General features: G+C 39.1%; 1 protein-coding gene across 1 annotated transcript in view; it reads left to right on the top strand.

Moving 5' to 3' along the window:
* Positions 1–4,684, top strand: part of LOC106082724 (uncharacterized) — a 579,753-nt gene extending 575,069 nt beyond the window's left edge. The window contains exon 11 of the mRNA XM_059364686.1: positions 4,430–4,684. Coding sequence (XP_059220669.1) covers positions 4,430–4,500 — 71 coding nt within the window. The 3' untranslated portion in view covers positions 4,501–4,684. The remainder of the gene's footprint in view (positions 1–4,429) is intronic.
* Positions 4,685–19,726: the final 15,042 nt, after the last annotated feature.

Raw genomic sequence — 19,726 nt, 5'->3', positions numbered from 1 at the left:
CATATGACTTTTTATGGTTGTAATAAGGCGATGGGAGAATGGATTGAGGATGGGAGCAGCTCATACCATCGCGGTATAATCAAGGAGACGATAGGAAACCTGAAAGGAAGGGAAAAGGTTTCCGATCGGATACCTGAGATGAACCTTGAAGTCGAATGCGAAGCACTGCTGCACAGTCTTGGATTGACGGAACCCTAGTAGTGTCATCAGGAAGATCATGTTACACGGATGGATCAAAGCTAGAGGATAGAGTAGGTCTGGGGGTTTACATTGAGAACCTAGGGACTGAGATCTGTTTTAGACTGCCTGACCATAATACGGTCCTGCAGGCGGAGATCCGGGCGATCTCGGCATGCGTGAGGTGGTGTGGTGCTAATGCGAGGACGTCGAGTCTGAACATCTTTGCCGATAGTAAAATTGCCATAAGGGCAATAACAACCAGGACGGTAAGGTTACGAACAGTCTTGCAGTGTAAGAAGGAGATTAACGCCTTCTCTGAGGTTGGCAAAATCCCCATTGTTTGTGTGCCGTACCATAACCGAGTAAGTGGGAATGAAAGGGCAGACGATTTGGCGGCGAAGGCCAGAGAACTGCCGTCAATATACTTGGTTAACCCAAAGCCTTTCGGGTCGACGCAGTCCGAGTTAAGGGAGTGAGCGTCGAATGCGCATGCAACATTGTGGAACAGCGAAACGGTCAGTAGGACAGCGAAAATCCTATGGTGGGATCCAGGTCGTGAGAAGACGTGGCTATTACTGAAAGGAAGCAAGAAGGAGGTCAGTATAGCTATTGGTATCATAACGGGACACATAGGACTACGAGCTCACTTATGTAAAATCGTTGCGGCAAGTGATAGCATGTGTAGGGCATGCGGGGAAGATGATGAGACGTTGGAGCATTTCCTTTGTGATTGCCCGACTTTCGCGTCCAACAGATATTAGTGCTTAGGTGGAGGCACAATATCAGACACGAACCAAATTAGGGGAGTGGTATTGAAAACAATTAAGGATTTTGTAAGTAGCACGGGATTCCCAATTTAAAGTTTTCTTTTTAGAGTTTACTTTATAGTTTTTTAGAGCGCACAACATTACTGGCTTAGGTGTATGTCCATAGTGGCATGGGGTGGATTTATATCTGCACCCTCTTTTCAACCTAACCTAACCTGTAGTAGCCATAATTTTGGTCCGATCATTACAAAATTTAGCATGGGATGTTTTATTTAGCTGGTGATAGGATATTATATAGTCGGCTTCGTCCGACTTTTGCCTTTCCTTACTGGTTTTCGTTTGTAATGGTATTGCCTAAAGAGAATGCAAAAATGTTGCATTTCTTACACTGTACCAAAGCGCCTCGGTAACCAAGTTAGTAGCGTGCTCGGATTGCCAGTAAGGAGGACGTGGGTTCAATTCCCACCAGAGGCCTTGGTCTATCGCTACTGTGGTATCGCAATGGGCTAGAATTGCCTAAGTGATTCTGTAAGGGATTGCTACTCTTCCCTCAACCTTTACCCACTACCATAGGACGGGGGTGTACTAATCTGGTCATTCCGTTTGTAACACTTCGAAATATTCGTCTAAGACCCAATAAGGTACATACATTTTTGATCCTCTCGGCGTTCTTAGTCGATCTAGCCATGTCCGTGCGTCTGTCGAAATCACGATAGAGGTCGAATGCGTAAAGCTAGCCTCTTGAAATTTTGCACAGATATTTAATATCGATGTAAATCGTCTGGCATTGCCGACATTTTTGTCCGATTTGGCTGAAACTTTGCACTTAATGTTCTTTTATGACTTCCAACAACTGTGCCGAGTACGGTCCAAATCAGTCTATAACCTGATATAGCTCCCATATAAACCGATCTTCCGATTAGATTTCTTAAGTCCCTAGAAGCCACAATTATTGTACGATTTGGCTGAAATTTTGCCCATAGTGTTCTGATTTGACTTCCAACGACTGTGTCAAGTACGGTCCAAATCAGTATAACCTGATATAGCTCCCATATAAACCGATCTTCCGATTTGATTTCTTAAGTCCCTGGAAACCACAATTTTTGTACGATTTGGCTGAAATTTTGCACATAGTGTTCTGATTTGACTTCCAGCAACTGTGTTAAGTACGGTCCAAATCGATATATAACTTGATATAGCTCCCATATAAAGCGATCACTCGATTTGACTTCTTGAGTCGTTACAAGCAAGAAATTTTGCATGGTGTGTTCTGTTTCTACTTCCAACAACTGTGGCAAATACGGTCCAAATCCGTCTATATCCTCATATGGCTCCCATGTAAACCAGTCTCTCGATCATCCTTATTCGGTTCCTAGAAGCTTAAATTTTTGCTGGTTTGACAGAAGTTTGGTACGTAGAATAAAATTATGCCCTTCAACTAAATTTATTTTGAATAAATTTTTAGCAGGATCCAAAGTGGTGGGTTCCCAAGATTCGACCCTTGTTTGATGTCTCCTATAAACTCAAAAAATGTGTCAAATGCGATCCATGGGGGAGCGTATATAAGATACGGCCAGGCCGAATTTAACCCTTTCTTACTTGTAATTGAGCTTAAATCGCTTGAATCGGACAGCACTCATTGATATGGGAGAAGTTTGCCCCTGTTCCTTAATGGAATGTTCATGGGCAAAGTTGCATTTGCCTATGCATTTGCTATCATTTCATAGACACCGACACCTAAATAGCGGCGTAAACTGAATATCATATATACTGGCAATCGCCTCAAAAAAGCTGATTGCCGTCATTAAAGTAAATTTTGTTTGAATGTTTGAAAATGTTTTTTTGTCCGCGTTTCTGTTTTATATGTAAAAGAATTTAAATAAAAAAATGGGTTTCACAAAATTTAATGCAGCTTTAAAGAATATTTATTTGACAGTTCTATAAACGAAATAAAAAGTTAATTAGAATTTAAAACATATTCAATAAAGTTTTTCTTTTTTTTTACTCTTCAAGTTCCGCATATGAACATGTTCGATTGAAAATGTAAAAAGTGCAACACTCTGATAGGATTAGAGCGACATTTGCAAGTAAAATTTTTTTCAAGATTCGAAATTAACCTTAGATTTTTTTCCAGCTTGCTTTTTTATACCCTCCACCATAAGATGGGGGGTATACTAATTTCGTCAATCTGTTTGTAACTACTCGAAATATTCGTCTGAGACCCCATAAAGTATATGTATTCTTGATCGTCGCGACATTTTATGTCGATCTAGCCATGTCCGTCCGTCTATCCGTCCGTCCGTCCGTCTGTCTGTCGAAAGCACGCTAACTTCCGAAGGAGTAAAGCTAGCCGCTTGAAATTTTGCACAAATACTTCTTATTAGTGTAGGTCGGTTGGAATTGTAAATGGGCCATATCGGTCCATGTTTTGATATAGCTGCCATATAAACCGATCTAGGGTCTTGACTTCTTGAGCATATAGAGTACGCAATTCTTATCCGATTGGAATGAATTTTTGCACGACGTGTTTTGTTATGATATCCAACAACTGTGCCAAGTATGGTTCAAATCGGTTCATAATCTGATATTGCTGCCATATAAACCGATCTTGGGTCTTGACTTCTTGAGCCTCTAGATGGCGCAATTCTTATCCGATTGGAATGGAATTTCGCACGACATGTTTTGTTATGATACCCAACAACTGTGCCAAGTATGGTTGAAATCGGTCCATAACCTGATATAGCTGTCATATAAACAGATCTGGGGATTTGACTTCTTGAGCTTCTAGAGGGCGCAATTCCTATCCGATTTGGCTGAAATTTTGCATGACGTATTTTATTTTTACTTTCAACAACTGTGTCAAATAAGGTTCAAATCGGTTCATAACCTGATATAGCTGCCATATAAACCGATCTGGGATCTTGACTTCTTGACCCCTAGAGGTCGCAATTATTATCCGATATGCCTGAAATTTTGTACGACGGATCCTCTCATGACCATCAACAAACGTGTTTATTATGTTCTGAATCGGTCTATAGCCCGATACAGATCCCATATAAATCGTTCTCTCTATTTTACTTCGTGAGCCCCAATGGGCGCAATTCTTATACGAATTGGCTGAAATTTTACACAGGTCTCCAACATATAATTTAATTGTGGTCCGAACCGGACCATATCTTGATATCGTTCTAATAACAGAGCAACTCTTTTCTTATATCCTTTTTAGCCTAAGAAGAGATGCCGGGAAAACAACTCGACAAATGCGATCCATGGTGGAGGGTATATAAGATTCGGCCCGGCCGAACTTAGCACGCTTTTACTTGTTAATATTTACAGCGCACAACAAGCCGATCACTGGCCTATGTAAGGCGTGGCATAAGTCGGATAAATATCCGCACCCTATTCTCAACCTAATTAGTACATAATTAACTTGCCACATTTACTAATTCCATTCCTCTACCATTTCTTTTGCCTCTTTGCAGATTTGATGATGGCTTCCTTCGATTGTGAAGAACCCAACAATGCTGAAAAATTAATGTATGACTTAAATTGAATATTTTTATAACTTTATTTGTTTAATTGGAGTTAATTAAATACCAAAACAGTTCATCTGAACAACTTGTGTGTGGTTTGTTGGTTATGTAAGCATAATTCCATAAAACATATTTGTCTATTATTTAGTAAATATATATGCCAGCCAACATGTAGAAGGATAGTTTTATTGTTTTTCCATTTTTTTTTTTTTGCTTTTCATATGGATATATTGTTGCATTATTCCAGTGAAGAAAAAACCATCAACCACACAATTATGCAAATAACTCCAATGAGGTTTTGTATATTTAACGCTACACATGTCGAACCTTATTATCATCAATTCTTGGTACTGCCTATTTTTTATGATTTTAAAATAAAAAATTACAAAACAAATCAATGTGGAAATAGAAATATAACCCAGTAAAATAAAATAAAAAATAAAAAAAAATAATTTTTTATAATGAAGTATTGTTGACTAACTGACGAATAAATCCATTTTCTATAAAACTACGAATTTAATGATTAGCTTAAAAATGTTTTCTTAAAATAGTTTTTTTTACCCTCCACCACTGGATGAATGTTATGCAAACTATTTTGGGTCGTTACTGGCAACCTTCAGTCTGTCAGTATGTTTTCCGAAGAAACAGTAACCAGTCATGACAGACACAATGAATAGGACGTCTGTTCTAGCCAGTGACAGCAAAGCGGTAGACCTCTCCAAGTCTAGATTAGGCCACATTGTTTTGGAATGCTCACAGCCCCCTCTTTGTGACCATCTATCTCTCGTTGTCCCTCGGACCTGGCCCTGAAAACTTATCTTTCATCTCGCTAGAGGAATACTCATAGATTCCAGTTTTCGTGGAATGTGTAGGGTAGTTCCTAGTATCGCAAGCTCATCCGCTTTACAATTCCCTGGGATATCCCTGTGGCCCGGCACCCAGACCAGGTGAATTTTGAGCTGTTCAGCCATCTCGTTGAGAGATCTGCGACAGTCGAGGTCGGTTTTTGTGTTCAGAAATACCTTATACAGGTATTTAAATGCTCCCTGGCTATCTGAGAAGATATTTATTCCAATCGTCGCTATGACGTTATATCTTAGCCATTTCACCACTTCCTTAATTGCAAGGATCTCCGCTTGATACACACTGCAGTGGTTGGAGAACACCACAAAGCACACCTGGGTGTCTAGTTTGGAACCATCCCCATAAAAGATTATGTAATTTCCTTTACCAGGGATTTCGTAGTTCCAATCGGTTCTATCAGGAATAGTGGTAATCCACACTGCCTGGAATATCGGACATTGAATCAAGGATAACACAGTGTATGTAGACGCAACATGGCTAAAGAGAAATCAGCCTTAGCCTCACGGCAGTGGTAGCAGCAATTTGTATAGCCAGAACTACCAGGGGCCTTAGATGTAGCATTAAATGCAGTGCATCAGATGGAGTCGTCCTCAGTGCGGCTTTGGTGCACAAAAAAGCCTTCCTTTGGTTGAGTATTGAAGCGCCGTCCGCCAGACTACAACACTGCATAGCATTGTATGTCTGACAACTGTGTAAATGGAACATTCTCTCTTCCCAAGGAGACAGGTGCCACTGTGTTTAACTTGTATCTTCTGCTGAAATGAACTACTTCCGTCTAAGACGGATTTACTTCAAGATCACTTTCGTCAGGTCATCAGCATACGCCACCACTTTTTCACCTTTTTCTTCCATATACAGTAATAATTTGTTAATGAGGTTGCGTAGAGGACGAGCCAATTAAAAGAACACTTACACTGGACATATTTAAATATATCATCCGGGACGGGAAAAGATATCGAGATCTGTAAAGACCCTTTTAGCCCTAGGTTTTGGAAGAATATCTGAGACATCAAACTGGATACGCGTTCAATCACAATGATGTAGGCAGTATTTTAGGATTTTGATCATTTCATCCAGTAGGTAAGACTTTTCAACATGGCCAATCAATATTGAACAAAGAATAACAAACAAGTAAAGGCGTGATAAGTTCGTCCTGGCCGAATCTTATATACCCCCCACCATAGATCGTCCAATTGTCGAATTCTTTTTCTGATATCTCTTTTTAGGTCCGATTCTGACAAAATTTAATTGAATGTTGGAGACCATAGTAGAATTGTGTAAAATTTCAGCCAATTTGAGTTAATAATTGCGCCTTCTGGAGGCTCAAGAAAATCCCAGATCGGTTTATATGGCAGCTATATCCAAATATAGCCCGATCTTAACCATAGGTTAGGTTATATTTGGTTCAAAATAGGGTGCAGATATAAATCCGCCCCATGTCACTATGGACATACACCTAAGCCAGTAATCGGCTTGCTGTGCGCTCTAAAACCTATAAAGTAACCTCTAAAAAGAACATTTTAAGTTAGGAATTCCGTGCTACTTAAAAATCCTTAATTGTTTTCAATATCACTCCCCGAAGGTGGTTCATGTCTGGTATTGTGTCTCCACCTAAGTGCCGGTATCTGTTGAACGCGAAAGCCGGCCAATGATAAAGGAAATGCTTCAACGTATCATCATCTTCCCCGCATGCCCTACACATGATATCACTTGCCGCACCGATTTTACATAAGTGAGCTCGTAGTCCTATGTGTCCCATAATGTGTCCCGTTATGATGTACCAATAGCTATACTGACCTCCTTCTTACTTCCTTTCAGTAATAGCGTCGTCTTTTCGCGATCTCACATGCGCATTCGTCGCCTACTCCCTTAACTCGGACTGCGTCGACCCGAAAGGCTTCGGGTTAACCAAGTTTGTTGACGGTAGTCCTCTGACCTTCACCGCCAAATCGTCTGCACTTTCATTTCCCCTTATTTCGTTATGGCCCGGCACCTTAACGATGCGGATTTTCCCATCCTCAGAGAAGGCGTTAATCTCCTTCTTACGCTGCAAGACTATTCGTGAACTTACTGTCCTGGTTGTTATTGCCCTTATGGCCAGTTTACTGTCCGTAAAGATGTTCACACTCGACTTCCTCGAGTTAGCACCACACCACCTAACGCATTTCGTTATCGAACGGATCTCCGCCCGCAGGGCCGTATTATGGTCATCCAGTCTAAAACAGAGCTCAGTCCTTAGGTTCTCAATGTTGACCCCCAGGCCCACTCTGTCCTCTAGCTTTGTTCCATCCATGTAACATGATCTTCCAGATGGCAATACTAGGGTTCCGTCAGTCTAAGACTGTGCAGCTGGCATCAGTGCCTCGCACTCGACTTCAAGTATCGTCTCAGGTATCCGATCAGAAACCACTTCCCTTCCTTCCAGGTTTCCTATCGTCGCCTCGATTATACCGCCATGGTATGAGCTGCTTCCATCCTCAATCCATTATCCATCGCCTTAAGTCTCACAGCAACAGTGGCTGCCTCACACTTAATATATATGTCAATGGGTCGGATATCTAGAATAGAATCCAGTGCCCTAGTGGGCGTGATCCTCAACGCTCCGCCTATGACAAGTGACAACGTGTTATCTGAACCTGTTGAATGATCCTTATGTTGCACTTTTTCTCCATAGCAGTCCACCAAACTACTGAGGCGTAAGTAAGTATTGGTCTACTTACGCTCCTGTAGAGCCAGTGATCTATCCTCGGATTCAGGCCCCATTTCGAGCCTATCTGTGAGCCTTCTCAATACGCTCCTGAATGGGACACTTCCAATTCAGTGTCCTGTCCAAGATCACTCCTAAGTATTTGACCTTGTCAGAAATAGAAATCGTCTTATTGAGGAAACGTGGTGACTTTTATGAGCCTAAAACCTTAAATCATAATATCGGTATATACGGCAGCTATATCCAAATCTGGATCCATCTGAGCTGTATTGAACAGGGATATCGAAGAGCCTAACACCACACTCTATACCAAATTTCTGTGAAGTCGGACAATGAATTAGCCTTTTATGGCCCCAATACTATAAATCGAGAGATCGGTCTATATGGCAGCTATATGTAAATCTGGACCCATCTGGGCCGTATTGAACAAGGATGTCAAGAGGTCTAACACACAAAGTATCAAGTTTCAGCGAAATCGGATAATAATTTTAGCTTTAATGGGTCTAAGACCTTTGATCAGCAGATCGGTCCCTATCGAGCCAATAGCAAGATATATTCCGATATAGCCAATCTTCGAACTTAATCTGCCTCTGGACAAAACAAGTAAAAGCGTGCTAAGTTCGAACGGGCCGAATTTTGGCAACCCACCAGCATGGATTCTGCTAAAATATGGAAGCTATATCTGGTTATAGACCGAATTGAACTGTACTTTGCGCAGTGGTTGAAAGTCATAACGGAAGACCACATGCAAAATTTCAGCCAAATTGGACAAAAATCGCGGCTTGTAAGGGCTAAAGAAGTTAAATCGAGAGTTTATATGGGAGCTATATCATGTTCTTGACCGATTTGAACCGTACTTAACACAGTTGTTGGGAGTCATAACACTAGTACAATTTTTCAAACAAATCGGATGAAAATTAAGGTTTCCAGGGGCTTACGAAGTCAAATCGGGAGATCGGTTTATATGGGAGCTGTATCAGGTTCTTCACTGATTTGGACTGTACTTGGGCTCCATTGTAAGCAGTCATAACAGAATACAATGTGCAAAATTTCAGCCAAATCGGATGAGGCTTCCAGGGACTCAAGAAGTCATATCGGGAGATAGGTTTATATGGGAGCTATATCCCAATCTGAACTGATATGGCCCATTTGCAATTTCCCAATGATCTACATCAATATAAGTATCTGTGCAAACTTTCTAGCGGCTAGCTCTACGCGTTCGACCGCTGTCGTGATTTCGACAGACGGATGGACATGGCTAGTTCGAATCAGAATTTCGAGACGATCAAGAATATATATACTTTATATGGTCGTAGATCAATATTTCGAGGTGTTACAAATGGAAAGACTAGATTAGTATACCCCCATCCTATGGTGGTGGGTATGAAAAGAATATGTGGAAAGTTTCGGCTCAATGTCTCCATTTTTAAAGGCTGTATCATGATTGCTACGGACAGACGGTCAGACATGGCTAGATCGCCTTAGATTTTTACTACAATCAAGAATATATATACTTTGCAGGGTCGGAAATGGATTTTTCGATGTGTTGCAAACGGAATGGCAAAATGAATATACCCCCATCCATCGGTGGTGGGTATAATAAAAGGGTAGTTTATTTAAAGTGGCTTTAGTTTGTTGGAATAGCTCGTGCTTTTTACTAAAAATTTGTCTTCCCATTAATTATTAACTCCTTTGGTTTTAATATTTAGTTCCTACTTTATTTGCTGGGTTACTCTTACAAATAGTTGCAATAGTTACGAATGATACACTTAATATAACCAAATGTAAATAAACAAACATAAATGTATTTTTTAATAATAATGCAAAAAAAAGATGGATAAACAACTACACATACTAAAAACTATTCAATGACACAAATATACCAAAATCACAAGTTATAATATTAAAATTTATTTTTACCAAAAACAACAAAAAACAAGAGTAATATGTACAGAAAACAAATATATAAGTAATTAAGCAACAAATAAAATAAATTTAAATGAAAAGTAAAAAAAACATCAAGTTGACATAAAAAGTTGTTTTAGGTGTGTACTAAAATAATTATGTAAACTAACAAATACATATTTGCCAAACTATTTAAGGCTAGGCAAATTATAGTTCTACAAGCATTTGGGAATATCATTTTAATTAGCAAACTAAAAGATTACAAAAAACTACATACATAGAAATAGCAGAGATAAAGTAAAATAAAAATACAAGAGGAAAACTGATAAAAAAGATAAATCATTCGTAATTTTCTGACTGCACATTTGTGTACAATTTTCATACGTAATTAAAATGTATTTTCGTGGAACTTTAGTGAGAATAAATTGGAGCTGTTTGCCAGAAATGTATTAACTTAGAAGAATTCAAACAAGTTTAAAGTGTAATACAAATTTAAAACAATTGGAAAAGAAGAACGTTGACCACACAGCTTTTTCTCGGTGTGAGCGAATAAGGAGAAGTCTTCGATTGCTTCATCAGCATTGATCTACAGATGACCTAGCAACTAAATATCTTTATTAATCCACTGATGGAGCCAATATCAGAGCTCGCATTGTAGTGATTGAAAAATATTGTTTTTCCTATTTTACTAGGCACACAACTCAGAATAGACCGTTTTATATTCCACGTAAGGCACTATGACTATATGACCAGTTTTAGCAATAAATCAAGAAAGAAAAGAACAAGTAGAAGCGTGCTAAGTTCGGTCGGGCCGAATCTCATATACCCTCCACCATGGATCGCATTTGTCGAGTTCTTTTCCCGATATCTCTTTTTAGGCTAACATATGATAAAAGGAAAGAACTGTTTTGATATTGGAGGTATAATATCAAGTAATCGTCCGATTCGAACCATAATTGAACTGAATGTTGGTAAAATTTTAGCCAATTCAAATAATAATCGCTCCCTTAAGGGGCTCAAAAATTAAAATAGGGAGATCGGTTTATATGGGAGTTGTATCAGACCATAATTGACACGTATGCTGAAGTTCATGAGAGTATTCGTTGTACAAATCAGCCAAATCGGATAATAATTGCGACCTCTAGATGCTCAAGAAGTCAAGATCCCTGATCGGATTATATGACAGCTATATCAGGTTACGGACCGATTTGAACCATACTTAGCATAGTTGATGGAAGTCATAACAAAACACCTTATGCAGCCAAATCGGATAAGAATTGCACCCTCTAGAATATATATACTTTATAGGGTCGGAAATGGATATTTCGATGTGTTGCAAACGGAATGACAAAATGAATATACCCCCAATGCTTCGGTGGTGGGTATAACATGTAAAAGCGTGCTAAGTTCGGCAGGGCCGAATCTTATATACCCTCCACCATGGATCGCATTTGTCAAATTATTCTCCAGGTATCTCTTTTTAGTCAAACAAAAGATAAAAGAAAAAAATTGATTTGGACCATAATTGAATTGAATGTTGGTGACCATAGTAGAAGTCATTATGTAAAATTTTAGCTAATTCGAATAAGAATTGCGCCCTTTAGGGGCTCAAGAAGTAAAATAGGGAGATCGGTTTATATGGCAGCTGTATCAGGCTATAGACCGATTCACACCATATTTGACGATATAGTTGAAGGTTATGGGAGAAGCCGTTGTACAAAATTTCTGCCAAATCGGATAATAATTACGCCCTCTAGGTGCTTAAGCAGTCAAGATCCCAGATCGGTTTATATGGCAGCTACATCAGGACCAATTAAAACCATATCTGGCACAGTTGTTGCAAATCATAACAAAACTCTTCTTCCAAAATTCAGCCAAATCTTGTGGCTCAAGAAGACAAGATTCAAGATGGGTTTATCTATAGCTATATCAGGTAATGGACCGATTTTAACAATATAAGCATAGTCGTTGAAAGTCGTTACAAAAAACCTCAGGCAAAATTTCAGCCAATTGGGATAAGAATTGCGCCCTCTGTGACTCATGAATTCAAGATCCAAGATCGGTTTATAGGGCAGCTATATCAAAACATGGACCGATATAGCCCATTTACAATCCCAACTGACCAACACATATAAGAAGTATTCGTGCAAAATTTCAAGCAGCTTGCTTTACTCCTTTGAATGTTAGGGTGCTTTCGACAGACAGACAGACGGACGGACATGCCTAGATCGACGATCAAGAATATATATACTTTACGGGGTCTCAGAGTAATATTTCGAGAAGTTACAAATATAATGACGAAATTAGTATACCCCCATCCTATGGTGGAGGGTATAAAATTGGCAATCCCTTAACTAGTTTTCGAGATATAACACTTCAAATCGAACCAAACTCAAAAAAGTCAACTTTGAACGGTCGTATCTCTTCAACTAAAAATCTGACATTTTAGTGGGTAGCATTTAAAATCGTTGGAATGTTTTACGTAAGATAGGTTCTTTCAAAATTTCGTCGGCGCAAATGAAAATTTTGATTTTTGCCACCAGTTTCCCAGTCCGCATCATAGTGTGTTGGAACATAGCTTAAGTCAAGTTTACGTGGAATACTAAATTAGACATTTTCGTCCATTGTGCTATCTTACACCACAGGGATAGGAAAAAGAAGAAGAAATCTATTCGCTGAACCATTCAGAACGCTTCAAAAAACCCATCAACTTACGAATGTTCACATCCGCTAAATCGGACAAGTACTGAAAGAAGTCAGGACCTAAAGTGGAACTTCTTACTGGCAGTGCGGGACACACACGCAGCAGATAATCTATGGGCTCTTCTTGCTAGACGTCATCACAGCTTTTGCAGTAGTCTTTACTTGGATCTTTCAGTGTGTCAGCATGTTTTCCGACACAGACCGATTTTTTCCAATTTCAATAGACTTCGTCTCGAAACATGCCTGCAAGACGATCGGACAAAAATTATGAGCTGTACATTTTACAAAATTAACATGGACAGACGGGTATAGCTAAATCAAATCAGAAAGTGATTCAGAGTCGATCGGTATACTTATCAATGGTTCTATCCCTCTTTCTTCTGGGTGTTACAAACAAATGCACTGTACCACAGTGATAATGTAGGGTATAAGTAGATGAATCCTTCTATGCTAAGACGCACACATTGGCAGTATCGAGGGGGAGTTTTATAATGTGCGGACCGACACACTGATCCAATCCTTAGACCAGAACAGAGTGTACGGGGTCCTTAGAGACTGCATAAATCATATTCTAAGGAACAGGTGAATAAATTGTTGTTCACATGACAAAAAGATAAGAAAGTAGCACAGGGCACGCCACCGGGCGCCATTTTATCGCCACTTTTATGGGTGACCACCATAAACAACCTATTACAGATGCTAACTGAGGAGGGATTTTCAGCGATATTACAATACTTCTAAGGAGTCGAAAGTTGAAAAGTTCTTGGAGATGGCAAATGACTGTGCTAAACCTAGAGGTCTCAAACTTATCCCAGAGAAGACTGAAATCTGCTTGTTCAGCAGAAAGACGAACGTAATCCTATTTGGCATGTAACGTTTCCTCAACAGAACGATTTCAATATCCGACAAGGTCAAATTCATATGAGTGATGTGAGTGAGTGAACTGAAAGTTTCACTTCATAGCGTACTGAGAAGACTCTCAAATTAAGAACGAGAAGTGATTAGATTAGACCAAAACTTACTTACGTCTCAGTAGTTTAGTTGACTGTCATGGAGAAAAGTGCAACTTAAGAAATCACAACAGGTTTATAGAACATGTTGTCTTGGCATGGGAAGGGCGATGAGGTTGAAGACCGCGCCCTTTAGGACACTGGGGACTATTTTAGATATCCGGTCCACAGATGAACAGATTAGGAATGAGGCAGCCACTCCGGCTAAGAGACTAGGAACAATGGATAGAGCATAGCAGCGAGTCATACCATAGCGGTATAATCCAGACAACACTAGGAAATCTGTATGGAATGGATCAGCTTTCGGATCGTATACTCGAGACGACACTTGAGGTTGTATGGGAGGCATTTCTGTCATCTTCACCGTTTCTGATAGACGGAACTCTAGTACTGCCGTCAGGAATTCATGCTACACTAGCAAAGCTTGAGGATAGAGAGTTGGGCTGAGGGGATTAAATTGAGGACCTTGGGACTGAGATTGGCTTTCGAATACCTGACCATAAAACGGTACTGCAGGCGGAGATACGAGCGATGACAGTATGAATGAAATGGTATGGTATTAACGCGATGACGTGGAGTGTGAGAATTTTTACGGAGAGTAAAACAAAAATCCTATTGGTTGGGCTGGATGGTGAGAAAACGAGGATAATACTGAAATGAAGAAAAAAGGAGATCAGTATAGATTTCGGTAACGTACGTAACGTAGACTAGGTACGGCATGTGATAACATGGATTAAGGATGTGGGAAAGGCAATGAGCCATGATCATTTCCTATATAATTTCCTGGCTTTTGTGGCTAACAGTCTCGGGTACATATGTAGGTAAGGACACAATAACTAAGAGATTTTGTGAGTAGAACAGAAATCCTTATTTAGATTTTTTGAGGTTAATTTGTTAATATTTCAAGTGCACAACAAACAGATAATTGGCTTGGATGGCATGGGACGGAGGCCTTCTAGAGGCTCAGAAAGTCAAATTGGGAGATCGGTGAATATGACAGCTATATCAGGCTATGAACCGATTTAAACTATACTTAGCACAATTGTTGGAAGTGATACCAAAACACCACGTGCACAATTTCAGCCAAATCGGAAAAGAAATGCGCCCTCTAGAAGTTCAAGAAGTCACGACCCCTATTTGGCCTAGACAGACAGACGGACAGACAGACAGACGGACATAGCTAGATCGATTTAAAATGTAATGACTGATCAAGAATATATATATACAATAATTGTTTGGGTCTTAGATACATATATCGAGATGTTACAAACGGAACGATGGAATAAGTATACCCCCATCCTAAGGTGGAGGGTATAAAACAATTTATGCAAAAATTGTATACAGGAGCTGCAAATAAACCTAATTCTGTACGTTCCATATTTTTGCTCTTTTGCATTTAAACAAAATCTCTACCTATGGATTACCTATGAGGTAAATTTACTTCAACATTAAGACTAGGATAGGACCTATGATTGTGCGAAAAAGTTTAGCACTTTTTAGACATGTTGCACTGAAATCGTAATTTTGTGTACGTTTGTCCAAAAAATGTAACCCCACTTCCGGGTGTAATGTTCGTTTGTAATGGTGTTGCCTACAAAGAGTGGAAAAATGTTGCACTTCTTACACCGTGCCAAGTCTCCGGTGGAGAATGTCACACTTAACATTATCGGCTATAATTCAAGAAAATTTTGTTTGACCAGAAGAAGAAGACAAAATTTCTTGAATGTTAGCAAAAAGCGGCAAAATATTAAAAATTAGTATAAAGGGTGTTTTTTTAAGAAAGATTTCAAAAAAAAAAAAAAAATACACAAAATTCAGAAAAATGCATAACATCTTTATTTGAATAGATAGCACGGTCCATACATTTAATGTTTAAAGTTTATTTCAAGCAAATGTTGACCGTGACTGCTCCTCTAATGGCTCATCCGCATAGATCAATTTTGGCGTACTGTTTCGGTCGGTATTTCAGGAATAAATGCTTCAATGTTATCTTCCAATGCGTCAATTGAAACGGGCATGTCTGTATAGACATGAGCTTAACCATAGCCCCACAACAAATAGTCTAAAGGCGTTAAATCACACCATCTAGTCGGTCAATTGACCGGCGTCGAACGTAAAATAAATTGTTCTCCAAACTCGCCTCTCAATAAGTCCATTGTTACAAGTACTGTGTGACATGTGGCACCGTCTTGTTGAAACCACATGTCATGAGCTTAACGCTCTTGCATTTTGGGAAAAAAATTGGATATCCTCTCACGATAGCGCTTATCATTCACAGTTACATTACGATTCACACCATCTTTGAAGAAGTACGGCCCAATGATGCCACCAGCCCATAAACCGCACCAAACTGTGACTTTTTCTGGATGCATTGCAATACTTCTAGCTGAGCATCACTCCAAAATCGAAAAATGAATTCAATAATTTGCAAGCATTACTTGTTTCTAAGACGATTCATGGTTATGTTATAGACCAAACTGACAATATAAGAAGGTGTACTTTTTTGACAGAAATTTCAATAAAATGTTTTTTTTTTATTAAAAATTAAAATAAAATATATTTTATGGAAATTTTACAAAACTTCGAGAAATTCTTTTGGTTAAAAATTCTATGAAAAATTTAATAAAACTTTCCCTTAAGACTTAAATCAAATTTCTAAAAAGAAAAGTACCAGCAAAATTTTCTGTACAAACAAAATTCAATAAAGTTTTTCCAAGAACCTTTTCAAGAAACAATTCGTCTAACAAATTTTTGAAAACAATCTAGATGATAACATATTCAACAACAAATAAGAAATTCAATAGTTTTTAAAGATAGATTTTTATTTCAATTTTTTTTTTCAGAAAAAGGCTTAAAAATAAATTCAACAGAATTTACCCCACACCATTTACTTTGTTTTAAACACATATTGAATGGATATAAATAAAATAATATACAATATTAAATTTTAATTCACGGGGTTTATCAATTGCACAAACAACATTGAAAATGCCCATACTTTGTAAAAAAACAACCTAATGTCAGTACATAAACTATAAATGTAAATATGTATGTAAATAAACAATATGTCAATGATAATTGTTGGAATCTTTAATATTAATCGTGTGACTAATAAAGCGATATCCAATTAAGAAATAAGTAAACAAAAGAATTTTGTATGTTAATAGATGTTAATGAGTAATAATTAATGTAAAATAGAGACAAATATGGATGTTGCTGTCATGAAATGGAAGGGTATGGAATTTTTGAGACAATTAATAGAGAATGCAATAAACTTACGGCAAATATTTATTGAGGTACAATAAATAAATAACAATTAAACAAATTAACACATTGCAATGCACAGTGTTTCCAAATCGAAAAATTTTGGAAATAATTCTAGAACTTTTAAAAGGCAGAACTTTTGCGGAGATGTCAAGACGAAATCGGACAATAAATGGGCCTTTTATGGCCCCAACACCTTAAATCGAGAGATCGGTCTATATGGCAGCTCTATCCAAATTTGGTCCGATCTGAGCCAAATTGAAGAAGAACGTCGAAGGGCCTAACACAACTTACTGTCCAACATTTCGGCGACATCGGACAATAAATGCGCCTTGTATGGGCCCAAAACCTTAAATCCAGAGATCGGTCTATATGCAAATTTTGATCGATGTAGGCCAAATTTCAGAAATATGTCGAGGGGCCCCAAAACCTCATATCGAGAGATCGGTCTACATCGCAGCTATATCCAAATCTGGACCGATCAGGGCCAAATTGAAGAAGGATATTGAAGGGCGTAACACAACTCACTGTCCCAAATTTCATCGAAAAAAATATCAGCATCGTGCTCATGACTAAAATACCGTTTATTTAAACCCTATATTGTCATTGGTTTAAGTAGAGTTTATAGGATGAGGCGTCCCCCAAACACTTGGCCCAAAAATTGGTTATTAAATTAGTTTTCTAATCTCAAATACCTTTGATTTGAGCCACATATTGGCATGGTCGAAAAATGCTTACCCTTTCGCGGGTTTTTGGGAAAGAGCGGTGACCCAAATACATGGTCCCACAGTTGGATATTCGTATTCAACCTATATTGCCATTGGTTTAAGTAAAGGTTATAGGATGAGAAGTCCCCCAAACACTTGGCCCAAAATTTGGTTATCAAATTAGTTTTCTAATCCCAAATACCCTTCATTTAAGCCACATATTGGAGGCTGTCGTAGCGCAGAGGTTAGCATGTCCGCCTATAACTTTGAACGCATGGGTTCGAATCCTGGCGAGACTATCAGGAAAAATTTTCGGCGGTGGTTTTCCCCTCCTATTGCTGGCAACATTTGTGAGGTACTATGCCATTTAAAATTTCTCTCCAAAGAGGTGTCGCACTGCGGCACGCCGTTCGGACTCGGCTATAAAAAGGAGGCCCCTTATCATTGAGAATCGGACTGCACTCATTGATATGTGAGAAGTTTTCCCCTGTTCCTTAATGGAATGTTCATGGCAAAATTTGCATTTGCATAGGCATGGTTAAAAAATTTTTACGCTTTGGGGGCTGTTTTGGGGAAGGGATGATGCCCTAAATACATGGTCCTACATTTGGATATCAAATTCGTATTCTATTCCCAAATACTTTTATTTGAGCCCCATATTGTGATGGTCAGTAAAAAATTGCTGTTTGTGGGGTATTTTGGAAAGGGTTATACCCCCTGAAAATTGGTCCCGAAAGTGGGTATTAATTCTTGCTCTACCCCCCAATACCTTTTATTTAAGCTCTACATTGACATGATCGGTAAGGTTAGCATGTCCGATTAAGGCGTGTTTTGGAGAGTGGGGTGGTCCCCCAAACACTAAGCCCGGAAAATATATCAGCAACGTGCTCTATTCTCATATATCTATATATCATTTATTTGAACCGCATATTGCCGTTGGCCTCAAAATTGGATATCAAATTCGTTTTCTAATCTCATTTAAACTCCCTATTCCAAAAATCAGCAAATATATCCGGTTTGGGGTATTGGCCCTAAAAACTATAAATATTGTATTTAGTTCCACTCTCTTTAAGAGCCACATTGTCTTGGTGAGCAAATACGTCCTATTTGGGGGTTGTTATAGTGGTGGGACGTCCCCTAGACAGTTGGTCCCTAATGTTGATATCAGATACGTGGTCTACTCCCAAATACCTTTAATTTGAGCCCCTCATTTCCATAGTCGGCAAACATGACCGGCTTGGGGGTGGTTTGGGGATGGTCGGCCACTCAGTGAGTTGGCCTTGAAAATATATATCGAATTCGTGTTCTACTCTAAAAACGCTCTTATTTGAGCCTCATATTGCAATAGTCAGCAAATACTTACTATTTGGGTGGTGTTGTGGGGGTGGGGTGGCCCCATAGACACTTTTCCCGAATATTGATGTCAGATTCGTACTTTACTACCAAAGACCTTTCATTTGAGCCCCATATTGCTATGGTCGTAAATTTGTCCCCTTTGGGGGATGTTTTTGCGGAGAGGCGGCCCCCCAAACACTTGGTCCCATATTTGGATATCAGATTCAAATTCTACACTCAAATACCCTATAATCCCATGGTCAGCAAATAAATCCTGTTTTGGGGGTGTTTTGGGGAAGGGGTGGACCCCCAGAAACGTGGTCCCACAGATCAGATTCGTATTCTACTCGCAAGTATCTTTCATTTGAGTCCCATATTGCCATGGTCGGTAAATATGTCCGATTTAGGGTTATTTTGGGGCTTGGGGTGGTCCCCCTAACACTTGGTCCGACAATTGGATATCAGATACGTTTTCTTATCCTAAATACCTTTCATTTGAGTTCCATATTGTCTTGATTGGTGTAAATATATGTTTGGTAGGTTTAGGGTTGGGCGGCTCCCCTAGGTACCTCACCCAAAATTTGAATACCAAATTTTTATTTTTAGGGTCTATTTGAGAGCACACAAAATTTCGGTTAAATCGCACCACCCATCTCCGAGATCTGGCGTTTCTGAAAATTAGGGCAAGGGGGAGGGTCCGCCTTGAAGCTTGAAACAGCTTCCATATAAACCTATCTCCCGATTTTGCTTC

Source organism: Stomoxys calcitrans, chromosome 3 (genome assembly GCF_963082655.1).
Source record: "Stomoxys calcitrans chromosome 3, idStoCalc2.1, whole genome shotgun sequence".
Taxonomy (NCBI): domain Eukaryota; kingdom Metazoa; phylum Arthropoda; class Insecta; order Diptera; family Muscidae; genus Stomoxys; species Stomoxys calcitrans.
Note: the sequence above shows the minus strand (reverse complement) of the source record. Positions and strands in the feature narration are given on the sequence as shown.